This window comes from Microplitis demolitor, chromosome 8 (assembly GCF_026212275.2).
Source record: "Microplitis demolitor isolate Queensland-Clemson2020A chromosome 8, iyMicDemo2.1a, whole genome shotgun sequence".
Taxonomy (NCBI): domain Eukaryota; kingdom Metazoa; phylum Arthropoda; class Insecta; order Hymenoptera; family Braconidae; genus Microplitis; species Microplitis demolitor.
The window spans coordinates 17854197-17867954 of NC_068552.1; the positions used below are offsets into that span (position 1 = coordinate 17854197).

The 13758-nt window shown below is 33.5% G+C and overlaps 5 protein-coding genes across 6 annotated transcripts; 2 read left to right on the forward strand and 3 right to left on the reverse strand.

Moving 5' to 3' along the window:
* The first annotated feature begins 577 nt into the window (after window positions 1–577).
* Window positions 578–2299, forward strand: LOC103578342 (ribosome biogenesis protein NOP53). Its single transcript, XM_008559401.3, has 3 exons — window positions 578–1485; window positions 1557–2074; window positions 2149–2299. The coding sequence occupies exons 1-3, from the start codon at window positions 676–678 to the stop codon at window positions 2228–2230; spliced, it is 1410 nt and encodes a 469-aa protein (XP_008557623.1). The 5' UTR covers window positions 578–675; the 3' UTR covers window positions 2231–2299.
* A 91-nt stretch (window positions 2300–2390) lies between these two features.
* LOC103578376 (uncharacterized) lies at window positions 2391–3742 on the reverse strand. The gene is made up of 2 exons (XM_008559456.3): window positions 3645–3742; window positions 2391–3582 (listed from the first exon to the last, which is right to left on the reverse strand). Exons 1-2 carry the CDS (start codon window positions 3740–3742, stop codon window positions 3303–3305), a joined length of 378 nt encoding a protein of 125 aa, XP_008557678.1. The 3' UTR covers window positions 2391–3302.
* A 38-nt stretch (window positions 3743–3780) lies between these two features.
* Window positions 3781–9345, reverse strand: LOC103578375 (cilia- and flagella-associated protein 157). Its single transcript, XM_008559455.2, has 6 exons — window positions 9328–9345; window positions 5247–5356; window positions 4912–5183; window positions 4683–4836; window positions 3964–4541; window positions 3781–3845 (listed from the first exon to the last, which is right to left on the reverse strand). Exons 1-6 carry the CDS (start codon window positions 9343–9345, stop codon window positions 3781–3783), a joined length of 1197 nt encoding a protein of 398 aa, XP_008557677.2.
* Window positions 5610–9503, reverse strand: LOC103578341 (protein sel-1 homolog 1). 2 transcript variants are annotated; one of them, XM_008559400.3, is made up of 6 exons: window positions 8845–9503; window positions 8148–8760; window positions 7370–8088; window positions 7071–7299; window positions 6588–6994; window positions 5610–6523 (listed from the first exon to the last, which is right to left on the reverse strand). In XM_008559400.3, exons 2-6 carry the CDS (start codon window positions 8587–8589, stop codon window positions 6002–6004), a joined length of 2319 nt encoding a protein of 772 aa, XP_008557622.1. In that variant the 5' UTR covers window positions 8590–8760; window positions 8845–9503; the 3' UTR covers window positions 5610–6001. The 2 variants fall into 2 exon arrangements, with proteins under 2 accessions (XP_008557622.1, XP_008557621.1); XM_008559399.3 differs by having other exon boundaries at window positions 8148–8767.
* A 210-nt stretch (window positions 9504–9713) lies between these two features.
* LOC103578340 (glycosylated lysosomal membrane protein) lies at window positions 9714–11825 on the forward strand. The gene is made up of 5 exons (XM_008559398.3): window positions 9714–9979; window positions 10300–10557; window positions 10624–11058; window positions 11132–11412; window positions 11491–11825. Exons 1-5 carry the CDS (start codon window positions 9914–9916, stop codon window positions 11660–11662), a joined length of 1212 nt encoding a protein of 403 aa, XP_008557620.1. The 5' UTR covers window positions 9714–9913; the 3' UTR covers window positions 11663–11825.
* The last annotated feature ends 1933 nt before the right edge of the window (window positions 11826–13758 follow it).

Consider the following 13758-nt stretch of genomic DNA (forward strand, 5'->3'; position numbering starts at 1 on the left):
ATATACTTACAATAGTATTTTAACTCCAGACTTAAGAAATCTTGGAATGAAAAACTGGCTGTCAGTAAATATCATTTGTTTACTATGAATAAAAGTTTTATTTAAATAAAATGAGAAACATACAAGTAAATAAATATACTTCCGGCCCGTGACTGCAAGACAATCTACAAGGAGTAGAGGTTGCAGACACGGGACTATGATATCGCTTAGCAAAGCCCCTCAATTTTTCTAAGTCCGTCTAAGCTTTGAAATCAGCAGATTGTCGTGAATTTCTACCGTCAATAGGTATTGAAAATTAATTTATTTGTTGAGTTATACATAAAATGAGTTTTGTATTTTTTATTGATAATAATTCATCAAATGTTAATTTTATGACTGGAGCAATTGTGGATTCTGAAAAAGCATTTTGAGAGCAATTTTTTAGTATACCGTTCATTAAAATATATTAAATTTTCGCGCCAACTTTATAGTGGTTCAAAATTTTCTTTCAACTTTAAGATCTACGGTCGGTTAGTAAGAAAGTCAACGCCATCTAGTGAATCGACTTGATACGATTTCATTATAATAAATATAACCTTATAATTTATTATATTTATCAAAAACGTGTTCTTTGACATCAACAACGTGTTGAAAATATAATAAAATAATAATATATAAGACAAGTGATTAATAAAAATGAAAATAATAACCGAAAGTGAAGGTGTCAAAAAACGCAAGAGAGTTTCAAAAAAAAATAAAATATCCTGGCGTAAAAATATCGATATCCAGGATGTCGATGACTTTCTTGAAGACAAAAGGTTAGAGGAACGTCTGGGTAAACCATTTTCTAAAAGAACAGCCGCTGAATTATTTACCGTTGACACTAAACCCGACGACAAACTCGGAAATCTAGAAAATGTTCCCGAGATAACCAGCAAAGCTGCTTACAGACTCGCACTTCGTAATTCGGAGCCGAAATGTTATTCCTCATTGAAGTCAACTTCAGCAGTACCAGATCCCATCGCGAAACGAAACCGCGTCAGGACACCAGAGGAACGTAAGAATCCCATAACACGACGAATTGAAATGCTGAGAAGAATGAACGGCCAGTTGAAGTTGAAAGAAAGAAACGCTATTGAGAATAAACGTTTGGCTGAAGCTAAAAGAAAAAGTAGACCAAAACGTGGTGAATATAAACTTGATGCCTGGGATATTACACCTGAACAAGTCACGGAAATAAACTCCCAAATGGACACACAGTGGCTGAGTTCTGATACTATCAGACATACTCTGGCTAACAAGGGATTAAACAAACGTAAAACTCCTGGTTCCGTTCATAAAAAAACTTCTGTACTACCAGCAATTGAACCTCCACATCCTGGAATGTCTTATAATCCATCGTTTGAAGACCACCAGGATTTACTAAGGAAAGTCGCTGAAAAAGAAATGAAATTAATCAAAGAAGAAAAACATCTCGAGAGAGTCACCACCAAAATGTTTAAAAAAGTGAGTAACTTGATGATAAATCATTTAAATAATTATATTAAATTAGTAATTTTTAAAATTATTACTTGTAGGTAACACCGGAACAAAAAGAAGACAATTGGCTGAAAGAATCATCTGAAGGTTTATCACTTGGAGATAAAGAAAAGACTGAGAATGAAAAAAATGATGATGATGATGATGATGGCGTTTTGAAATCAATAAACCCGCCGGTTAAGAGAAAGAAAAAGACACTTGTGCAGAGACGGAAACAGAAGGAACAGAGAAAGTTGAAGCTGGAGTTGAAGAAAGGAAAGATGGAGAAGAAGAAAGTCAGTGATTTGTACAGACTGAAAATGCTGAAGAAGAAGATTGAAGTGATTGAACACAAGAAGCAAATTTTACATGAGAAGAGAGAGAAATTAAATGCCAAGAAAGCTCTTGAGCCGAAGGTCCTGTCCAAGACCAAGTACGAAGAGCCGGAGCTTGACTTCCAAATGGGACATGAGCTGACTGGTAATTTACGCAGCACCAAACCCACCACTAGTTTACTCAGTGATCGGTTCAAGTCTTTGCAGCAGAGAAGTATTGTTGCGCCTAGCAAAAGAGTATTGTACGTATTTGTAATTTCATTACTTGATTGCAATTTATTTTTGTATAAAATAATGACAATTTTTTTTTCTGCAGGGGACTCAATAAGGCGAAAGTTAAAAAGTTTATTAAAGCCGACCACAGAATTACAATGCCCAAGACTAAGAAAAATAAATAATTTTATGTTTTTTTATTGTATATTATTGCTGGCGATTAAATGGAAATTAAATTTTCTTTGTTTAATTTACGACTTCTTTAAATCTTTAATTTATTAGCTAACTTTGACAAATGAGTGATAAATTGTGTCATCGTTAGAGACAAAATTTCAGGCCCGGTATCTTCAATCTGCAGTCGAATGAAAATTAACATAGTAAACATATTTATAATTTAAATAATTAAAAGTAGATAAGTAAACCTCAAGTGCGCATGCAATGGCATATTTTACATCATACAGAGCATCAGAATATTTATCAATATTACGACGGATTTCGTCATGAAATTTTTTTGTTTCTGTCAGCTGACAAGTTTTACGGTGCAGTAAATATTTTAATTCTGCTATTTGTTCATTGGAACAAGAGATTGCGGACTGTAATTTTTCCATCCGAGTATCGTAGTCATTTAATATTGTATCAGAAATCGGAGTTACATTATTGTAGTTTTTAGCCATTACTTCAATTAGTTTTTTTTGTGATTTTAAAGCCGTCAAATTATTGTTCGTATTCCACTGACTCTGTCTTATAGATTCGGAATTTCTATTTAAAAAAAAAATACTTGAAAGATCAAGAATTATCAGTCATAAATGAATTCATTACTTGATAATTGAACTGTTATCTTTTTTATTAGTCATGTATAAATTAATAAGATCCAGTTCGTCGCGTATTGCAGCATTTTCATTAAATAATTTATTTATAGAATACGGAATCCTCTTCACATTATCGCAGGCTAATGACTCAGACAGTTGGAAAATTTGTGTCTTTAAATCATCCATCAGTCTAAAAAAAAAATTCATGTCAAAAATAAACATTCTTTCAATTTTACACAAATTTTTACTTTGCGTGAAATATTTTAGATTTGACATCAATTTGATTAAATTTATCCGCCAGCTTCTTTTCTTTCTCTATTAAAAAATGATCATTTTCGTTTATCTTTTCTCGAATCGCTTCTTCATTATTATGAAAGTCTTCCAGAGAATTTATTTTTGCATCTTAAAAAAAGCTTTCAATAATTTCGAGACTTTTTTAAAATTAATTTTATTTACTTGTGATTTTAATCTGCGACAAAAGTTCTATGCGCGTAGTCTCGTGCATCTGTTTGATGAAATTAATTTTACAGTCATGCCGATTTTGTTCATCGACCCGCTGATTAATCAAAGTGTCAATAGCTTTCTGTGCATCAGCTATTTTAGATAATTTAGCTGATAAATTTCTATTGAGTTCGGCGATTTCGTTTGTCGTGTCAATGTCCTTAGAAGTTATGTCCCGTTCAGTCTCGTCGTGGATCTCGGAAAGTTGTTCATTTCGCGTCTCCAACCTGCGGAAACCATTAAAGCAAACATAAAAATTAAAATTATAATTAATATTGTCATAAATTACCTTTGGATGCGTTTTTTAATGTCATCAATTGTAATTTCATAGAAAATTCTCTCGACATTATTCGGATACTCGAGAGGTTTTTCATTTTCTTCAGTCATTTTTCATTTTCATTTAATATAATAATCTATATATATATTTAATTGGTTATTAAATTTAAATAAGCGCGTACTTCAAATGATTGAGCAGAAAAAAAAATTGAGTCTTCATAAAAAATAAAAGATAAATTTTTATTCAGAAATTAATTCAGTGGAAGCATTTAATTTTTCCAATAACTCATAAATATTTAAAAGTTTTTCTTTGAAATTTCCATCAGCTTCACAAACTTTGCAATCAACGGTTTTAATTTTAACCGCCAAATCACTAATTAATTTTCTAACAGATCCCAAAAGTTCATCAAGTTTTTTCATGCGTCTGCTGTCAATCTGCGCTTGCTCCAAAATACTTGTCCTGGAATCCTCAGCTTCTGTGACATTTTTCTCCAGCTTATCTTTCTTCTTAAAATTATCTTGATACTGATCTTCGTAGCTTCTTACAAGATCCTCTTTGCTCGCGGCGTGGGATCTTATGCGCATATTATTGGTCTTGATTCTAGAGGCACTCAAATGATCCTCCAGCAATGATTCTATAATTTTATTCCTATCCAGAACTTTATTCAGCGCAATCTCTGCTTCCTTTTCAAATAGCGAAGCACGTAGACGTGCATTTTCTTCTTTTTCTTTGCAACTCTGCATTTTGTCTTCCAGATCTTGGCAAACTTTCAACATTTTATCCAATTCTAAATGCAGAGCAATGTTTTCACGAACTGCACGATGAGTCGCATCAGCAATACGGAGGTTTGTTGCTTCTTGGAACTTTAATGCCAGCTCATTTAAACGTTCTTCCGTTTCCTTTTGCATCCTAATTTATTTTACCCGATTAAATAAATAAATAAATTGATTAATTACAATAATTTATGGAGGGAAGGGGGGGGGGAGTCTAAAAAAATAAAATTTTGCATGAAGTATTTTATAAACAGCCCGCAATTAATAGAATACTTACTTAGCTTTACCAATAATCAAAGATTTTTCAGCTTCGTAAAGAGTATCAGCATGTCGCTGCTCTTGTTCAGCCATTTGTTGTTCCTGCATCTCAAATTTCATCGTCAATTCAGCACGTGCATTCCTCCACTCCTCCAATGCATTTAATTTTCCGGCTGTTAATTAAATTGTAGTGAATTATTTAAAATCTTATAAACTTTATTATTAAATGAGTAATTTATTAAACGTACCAACTAATTTAACTTCAGCATTTAGAGTAGTTTCCATATTATGATAGTCTTGTAACATAGTATTTTCTTTTAATTTAAATTCATTCTGTTCTTCTTTGCGTAATTCTTCCATAGCTAAAAGTCGTTCGCTTAATTCACGCGCCTCTTCAGTTTTCTGATGTAAAATTCTTTTTAAATGCGCGATTACATCAGAACGATCATCTTCCAATTGACTTAATTTATTTTTTAATGTCTCAACTTCACCTTCAAGAACTTCATTACGACTACGGAGTCTAAAAGTAATTAATAATAAATACCAATAATAATAATAATAAATAATAATTAATAGACAATACCGTGCAAGTATTCGATTATTATCAACAATCTGCTGCTCAAAAAAAACAGTATCGCGTTCACTGATACTAGATTTTTTTCGAGCTTTTTTTTCTTTATCCTTCTTCTTTTTCTTCGGCATCCCGCTCTAATAAAATTATCAAATATTTTTAAAAACTATTTATAAAATTTAAATTAATAAAAATAAATAATAGAAAACGCAGAAGGTTTCATAAAACACAAACTCATGTTTCTTGGTTGCCATGGTAAATAAATAATTCCTATCGATTGGCTTTGATTTTATTTTTTATTGATAATAAATTCAAAAATATATATATTTTTTTATAAGAATTTATTCATTTATTTTATTTTATTTTTTTTTTTTTTTCTACACTCTTTTCTATCATAATACAAACTTCAGTCATCAACAGGTATTTGGTTCTTGACAATAATTTTATTTATTTTTTTTTACTTTATCGCTTGATAACGTCGAAGCACGAGAGTATAATCATAATTAGTTTTTCAAACTAATGTAATCCGACGTTAATTTTCTTTAGAATTAAGTTTTAAGTCAATTTTAATAATTATTACACTGGAAAATAAAATTAGAAAAAAAAAAAAACGAGTAAAGATTTTTCAACAGCCGAGTAGTACGTTAGCGCGCGAAATTTAATTATAATTAAAAAATATACATGAAACCACTTCAGCACGTGTACAAATTCAATTAAAATTTACATTAAACGCGTTCACTCGCTTCCGTACGTAGAAAAAAAATCAATTAATTAGTAACAGGAGGAACGTTAACTTCGGCTGCTGGTCCGGGTCCTGGAGCAGCTCCAGTTCCGACTCCAGTTCCAGTTCTTGCTGGTGCAGCGCCGGCTCCTCGTTGCGGTTGCGGAGGCTGCGGCCTGCGGAAGTAAATCACGAGACTCAACATTCCCGTCAATACACCAATCACATATAAATCCCAGTTCTGTCCTAGAACCTGGTCCCACTTGGCCAAGTGTTCATTAAAACTAAACTCTTTGAGATAGTCGATGCCAAATAATAGATAGAGTTTTATAAGAGCCAAAGCAACGGGGATTCGCGCATCGGGACTCGCTTCTGCCGCCAAATCGTAGCAGCGTTTAGCTAAATGACGATCTTGGGCTAGACCGAGTCCACGTTCGTGCATGTAACCTAGGTTGAATATTGCCTGCGCATTGTGCTGTTGTTCGGACGCTTGTCGGTAATATCGAGCAGCTGCTTCGTAGTCTACTTTCGTTCCTCGTCCATAGTAATGCGCGTCACCCAGTTTTACCTGTTGCAGCAAACGATAAATAAGTAATCGATCAAAAAGTTATCTGGGTTAAATAATTATTTACCTGAGCTGGTGAGTAACCTTGAGCTGCAGCACGTGCCCAGAAAGCCAGCGCCATCACAAGCCCTTCCTCAGGAGTCAAGACAGTAACTTCACCCTTCTCCAGGATGTACGCGGAATTACTTTGAGCAACTTCGTAACCCATTTCCGCGAGGAGTGCGTACCGTACGAAAGCCTGATCGACTCTTCCTTCCCGGTAATCCGAATGCGCTGTCATCATTTGGTCACTCCACTTACCGCGTTCGCCGACGTTTTTGAATAACTCAACGGCTGCTGAGCAGCTTCGCATCATTCCCGTACCCGTTGCGTGCATCTGAGCTAAATTATAAAATGCCAGCACATGTCCAGACTGACTTGCGAGGTTGAAGTACTTGTTTGCCATTTTATAATCACGCTTTACACCTGTCCCACCTATTGGACAATTAATTGAAGGCATCAATGACAGTGTACTGAGCTGAATTAAAATTTAAATAAAAGTTTTACTTACTGAAATACATGTTCCCTAATTGTAATTGGCCATCAACCCAACCTTGATCAGCAGCTTTGCTAAAATACTCCAAAGCTTTTGTGGTATCACGTTTAACTCCTCTTCCATACAAATACATCAATCCTAGACCACTTTGTCCTACTGGATTACCATGTTTTGCTGCTTTTGAAAAATATTTATAAGCTGTATCGTTATTCTGTTCTACTATATCACTTCCTTCTAAATAAATCTATAAAATAATTAATGACAATTATTAATTATCAAACATATCCTAAATAAAAATATATTTAATTACACACCTTTCCCAAAAATGCCATAGCAATAGGATTACCAGCGTTGGCGGCGTGCTGGAAGTAGTTAAGAGCTCGTTGATGATCCAGCGGAACACCTCTGCCGCCTTGATAATGCAGCTGACCTAGTCCGACCTGGGCCTGAACATCTCCGCGTTCTGCCAGCAACTGATAGTACTCAATCAAATCATCATCCAAAATACCAGAGTTATACTCAGGATTTTCTTGCTCGTCCAGTAGTCTGATCCGCTGAACAACTGGACCTCCACTCAGTGTTACTTGGTCCGCAACTTTATTGGCGACTTTCCGGTAAAAACTCAACGCACTTTCGCACGACGGACGAGTCGACACACCGGCCCAGTATCTGTAGCCAACGGCCATTTGCGCCCGGGTATCACCGCCTATGGCAGCGATCGTGTAGTGCAATAGAGCTTTTGCTTGCGACGCGTTCACTCCACCTAGACCCATCGCATAGAAAAATCCCATCCCCATGTGTGCTGATGGTAATCCCGTTTCTACAAGCTCTTTAAATGTTTGCAGAGCCGCTGGGATGTCTTGACTAGCTGAAGGCAGACCAGTTTGCGTTCCTAGTAGCTGAGCCCACGCCAACATCGATCTCGCTTCCGCATGGCCTAAAGTTGCTGCTCCAGTTATCAGTTTGTATGCCTCTGCTTTATTACTTCTCGTGGCATTCAATATAGTCTGTGCTTTATGAAACAATTCCTGAGCTAAAAAAAAATAAAGACTCGTTAATAAAAAAAATAATTTTTAATATTTACTGCAGTACCTTCTATTTGCTCAGGTGTCAAAGGCTCTTTGACTTGTTCTTCCTCATCATCTTCAAGGATACCCTCCTCAACGTCTTCCTCCCATGCCGGCGATTCTTCATCACTCTCTTTAGACTGTTTCGTCGTTATTTCCGAGAGGAATGACTCTGTCACCGGTACTAAATTAAGAATCGAATCTCTGAAAGCTTTAAGCTCACGTAGTCTTTGATGCACATTCTCCCAATCATTCAAACCATCATCATCATTATTAACAGTACTATCATCCGAATCTTCATCATCTTCAATAGCCGTCTCTGTAATATCATTTTGCGACAGCTGTTCTCGATGAGACTTTCTTTCATTACTATCATCAGTTTCATCCTTGTCCTTGGTAAGTTCTGCAGTGGTAAGCATCAATAATGCTAACCACAGCAGAAACACAAACTTATGGCTCGGCTTCATTTTAATATTTCTAATTACTACTTTTATAAATTATTTACAATTTAATAACACATCGACGTGACGTCCATCGATCTCCAATATTGTCTTTTTTTTATCAAGTCACTTATCATCAGCAATTGTCAATGCATACGTGGACATCATAGCCTTTCTTTTTTTGTTTCTGTATGACATCTAAAAACTTAATCATCACATGTCGATTTATTTTAAATTTTATTTACTAACCAACCAAATTATTTTAATTCAATTATTCAATACCTTATTAATTGTCAAGTTATAACAATTAGTGTTTGTTATTGTGCTTCAATAAATTATTGGAGTGAAAAAAAATAAAAAAAATAATAACAGAGAACTGACCATCCGCTGAATCAGCTGTTTTTTTAAGTGTTCCTCAGATTCGGTATAAATGGGAATATTTTTAATGGAGGAAATTTATTTATTGCGATGATTTTATTTTTTGTCTCTATTTGTCGTCGCTGTATGATATCACGTTGACTGATTTTTAAATAATTTTTTTTAGTTGCATTTCTGGATGATATGACGACACGTACTTCTTTTTAAATGACATACAAAAGACACATACACGTTGAGCTTCCTGATTGGTATAAATGATAATTTCAGTATTTAGCACTCACATAAAATAATAACTTTGATCACATGATAAATTTATGTCAAAATCCTAAAATTTATCATTTATAAATTTTTAAAATAATAAAATATTATTTATTTTTAACATTTGACTTTTTTTAAACGGCGCATGGATAAATTTTAATTTGTATTTTTTAAAAACTCCATATTGTTGTTTTATTTTATTTATTTTTTTTTAATTATTTTTTTGAATTATCATTTAATAATAAATTGTAATTTATTATCACAAATAATCAAAATGGGTTAGAATAATAAATTATAGTCATTAGATTGGTAGCACTGTGCGAACGTGGCCATTTTTTAAATATTTAAACCTTGGTGGCAGGGGGTGCGAACTAGCGGGAAAATTTAAATTTTGAGTTGTGCGAAAAAAAATTCAGAGCCGGAAAATTTTTAAAATACACCAGAGATGTCGCCGCTGGACAGAAAAATGCTGCTGTCTAGCGGAAAATATGAAAAATATTTTCAATGTTTTCTTATACACAAACATATGATCTGATAAATATATGATATGTTAAATTAAATACATATACGAGTAACAATAATTACACGCGATAGTATGCGTACTGTATTAGCTGTCAAATGATAATAGTGGAGTGAATAAAAAAAAACAGACGATTGTCCAGATTCTAAACACAATAATGTGACAGTTGAATAATTAATAATAATTAATTGTAAAATGCATAATTATTATTTGTTAATATTTATTTATGTTGTAAATACGTCTTCAGGATCTCCAAGAATCGTAAGTTTAATAAATATTTAAATAATGTCAAACGATTTTTGTTATTTTGCCTTGTTCTGTTTTGTTTAAAAAGTAGATCATGCGAGTTATCAAAGTCCATTAGCTTATTTCATTTCTCTAGCTGTCACTTTTGCTGAATAATTAATTTTAATTTGTTAAAATTTTGAATGAGGTTAATGATAACGAAATTTCAGTAGCACCTTGAAAGTCTGTCGTTATGGAAACAAAGACTATACATTGTCATTTTTATTTTTTTCACTATAACTTTATAACTACATGGGAAAGTTTTTTAATTAATTATGTAATTTTATTTGTTCCAGCTTAAGTATGAACTGAATCCAGGATGCGGGAAAGTGTGCGATGAACGAAACTCGACAACTTTTCACTTGAGAGCCGAAGGTTCTAATGATACTTTGCATTACTTATGGGATTTTGTCGGTAATCCATCAGTACTTTTAGCAGTTACTTCAAAAACAGCTAAATTGAATATTGACTGGGATAAATATTTAACTAGACAACCAAAATCTCTTAACTTTACTGAAGATCCTTTTTATACATTTGGTGTAACAATACAGAAGGTTTGTCTTTAAATTATTAATTAGAAATTTTATTATCACTCTAATAATTATTTTTTACATTTACAGATTATTGAATTCAATGATTTGAATGATAAAGGATCGATAGATAACATAAATAATAATAATATAAATATATTAAATCCAGTTTATTTTAATTGGACAAGAAAAAGTAGAAAGCAGAGTAATGAGTTTGTAGAATTAGATATGTCAGGACATAATTATGTTGATCCTGAATTAAATATATCAAGAGCGGGAGAGATTGAAATTATTTTAAATGGATTTTGTACGTTGGAACACTCGGATGTCATACCACACATGCTGCACTCAGAAAACTCAACGCAAGTGGATTTTATAATAAATCATTTTCGCGGAAACTCGTCCTTCGAAAAAAGTCGCTTTGGATTGGAGCTCATGATTGTCAGCATGGGAAATCCTAGTTCAACTATGATGATTGACACGAAAAAAAGTTTGGATGACGAATATACTCCGGGGATATTCGAGGTAATGTTTTTATTATACCCATTAAAAATATGTAAATTTTAATTAATTATTAATTAATAAATTAAAATCACAGACTGTCGAAATGAAAACTCCGGAATTAAATACTAAAAACAAAAAACGTGAGTCCGGTTATTTACAATGGAGACCAGTCTCATATTTAACATCACATCGGGATGTTACCAGTTCAACAGATACAATTTATTATAATTTAGTAAACTGCTCAAATATTTATAATAACTCACTTTTATATGCCTTCTATGGTGACGAAAGCAATAATTTATTAATAAATAAAATAAATGTCACTATCGGTTCTTCTGGGGATGGATTTTACAAGAAAACAAATTACGCTACTTGGTAATTTAAATTTATAATTATAATTATTAATTAATATATGTTGGAATTTTTTAAAAATAATTTTTGTTTTTTATTCAGGACCTTCCTTGTTGGCTATGGAAATCCACCAGGTGAACAGTTTTCATACCTAGTGATCTTGATAATATCAATAGGTGTTGGATTACCATTACTAATAATGTCAATCGCTGCCATTTATACTTGCATACGCAGATTTCCAAGACGAGAGGCTAGTAGATTATTAAATACGTAGTAATAAGATATCTTATTATACTTAAAAAAAAAAAAAAAAAAATTGACGAATTTATATTTTTTAACCATCGAAATTAATTTTATAAATGATAATTAGACTATCATGACAACTTTTGTATAATTACGTTAAAAGGCTGACGAATGCATTACTATTAAGCATTTATAACTAAAAAATATTAATTACTTAGTTTAAAAAATAAATTTTACTATTAAAAAAACGAAAACAATGTGTTGATGGTAATTATAAAAATGTAAATTAAGTGTATAGTAATCAGGTGGCCATGAAATGATTTGCGACAAGACGACGAATGTCGTGAGTCGTGTGTCCATCAGCAAGTATATGGGCGAGCTTACTGACGTGGTCATGGGTATGGTCGGGGGTGTGATCAACGTTTTCAGGTGAAGATAGTAATAAGAGTGCCGCGGTGTGGTACCGTGTTCCTGGCAAGCGACTATAAAGAAAAGCGGGGAACTAGGTGGAGGAAGTAGGGGAGGAGTATTTCGCACTGGCAGAGGAGGGGTGGACTTTCATTGATCCACTCGCAGCACACACTCGTCGATGGTATATTCACAAATCCTGCTTTGGTATAATATTAACTCAAACTATTTTTACAAAGGTCTATTAGCCTATCATCATTTAATGCCCCTTTGATAAATTTTTATCCGGAAGATAGACTTAAATTTATTTACTGAAGGAATTTTTCGCGCGCAGGTTTAATATTTAAAAAATTATCCAGTTAGTTTTTAAATTCAGGGAGTTTGCGGGTGTCATTGCTGCTAGATTATATAAAGTAATATATAATAAATATAGTATAGAGAAAATATATAAAAAAAATGGTCAGAAATAACGTGTATTAACGTTCTGTACAAAATCAATGGGCAGCTTGAGTGGGGGATGATTCGTCCGGATTTGGAATCGCGGATGCGTCACGGGGTGGTTAGAGAACTGAGTGGGGATTGGGAGGGTTGTAATATAGTTCGTGGAAAGTCCGCGGAGCGATGTTGGCGCAGGACGATGCAGTAACATCCGTGCTCGGGTCGGTTTGTCTCCCCGCGATTTGGACACCAACCTTCAAGACTGCCTCCGTTTAAAACAAATATTTAAAAAATATTTTATTTAAATCCTTAACACTAATAACAGTAACTACTAAACCAAGTTATTTATAATAATAATAATAACAACAATAATAATAAATAATAAATAATAACTTCAGCAAGAGAATAATCGTCGGGACTCTTAATTATTTTTAGTGGATTAATAAAAACGTAATCTAGGCAATGGTTGGGGTGCACACGCGGTGATTACACAATTCGGTAAAAAAAAAGGACTCTACTGCAGAACGGATGGAGAACGTAACTTAGGAATAAATAAATAAAAGTAAATAAAAGTTTAAATAAAATGAAAATAAAATAATTAAAAATGTGTCCGTGACATCTCAAAGTAAAAGACAATCTCTCCAAGCACCTGGTTCCTGAGTGAACTGACACTTGGTAAATTACTATCGAAATAGGATTCGCTTCTGTGACATGACACTGCTGTGAGAGGTGTGACTATCACTTTATTTAAATAAATAAATTTTAAGTACGTTTAAAAACCACGCACACAGTAACGCACCCTCTCACTTGTTATGCGTACGAAAAACTCTGATAGCTAAGCTGAGCGGTTGAGGATTTAAGGGTTGATCGTTAGGTAGTCGTACATAAATATTAGCAGTGCTGAGTGAAAGTAATGACAAGCCATCGATGAGAGCCTGAAATGTTAACACAAACCGAGTTTTATGCTCTATTTATTCACTACACTTTCGTGTAGTATGATAGGGGGCGGGTCCTTGCAGCTGCGATGAAGGTGACGGACGAAATAATGGATTATTTCGGGGACTGCTCGGGACACCAAGTGTGCTTGTTCTCTTATGTTTTTGCTTAAGTGCTGTGCTAAAAAATAGAGTGTTGTGCACCGTAAGAGTAAGAAGAGGAAGAGAGAGAAGTTGATAATTAAGAAAAAAAAAAAAAAAAAAATTAGATAATTAAATAAATAAAAGAAGGGAAATTTAATAATAAACCCAGCCAAGGCCCGCGGATACATCTCCAGAGCCCGCC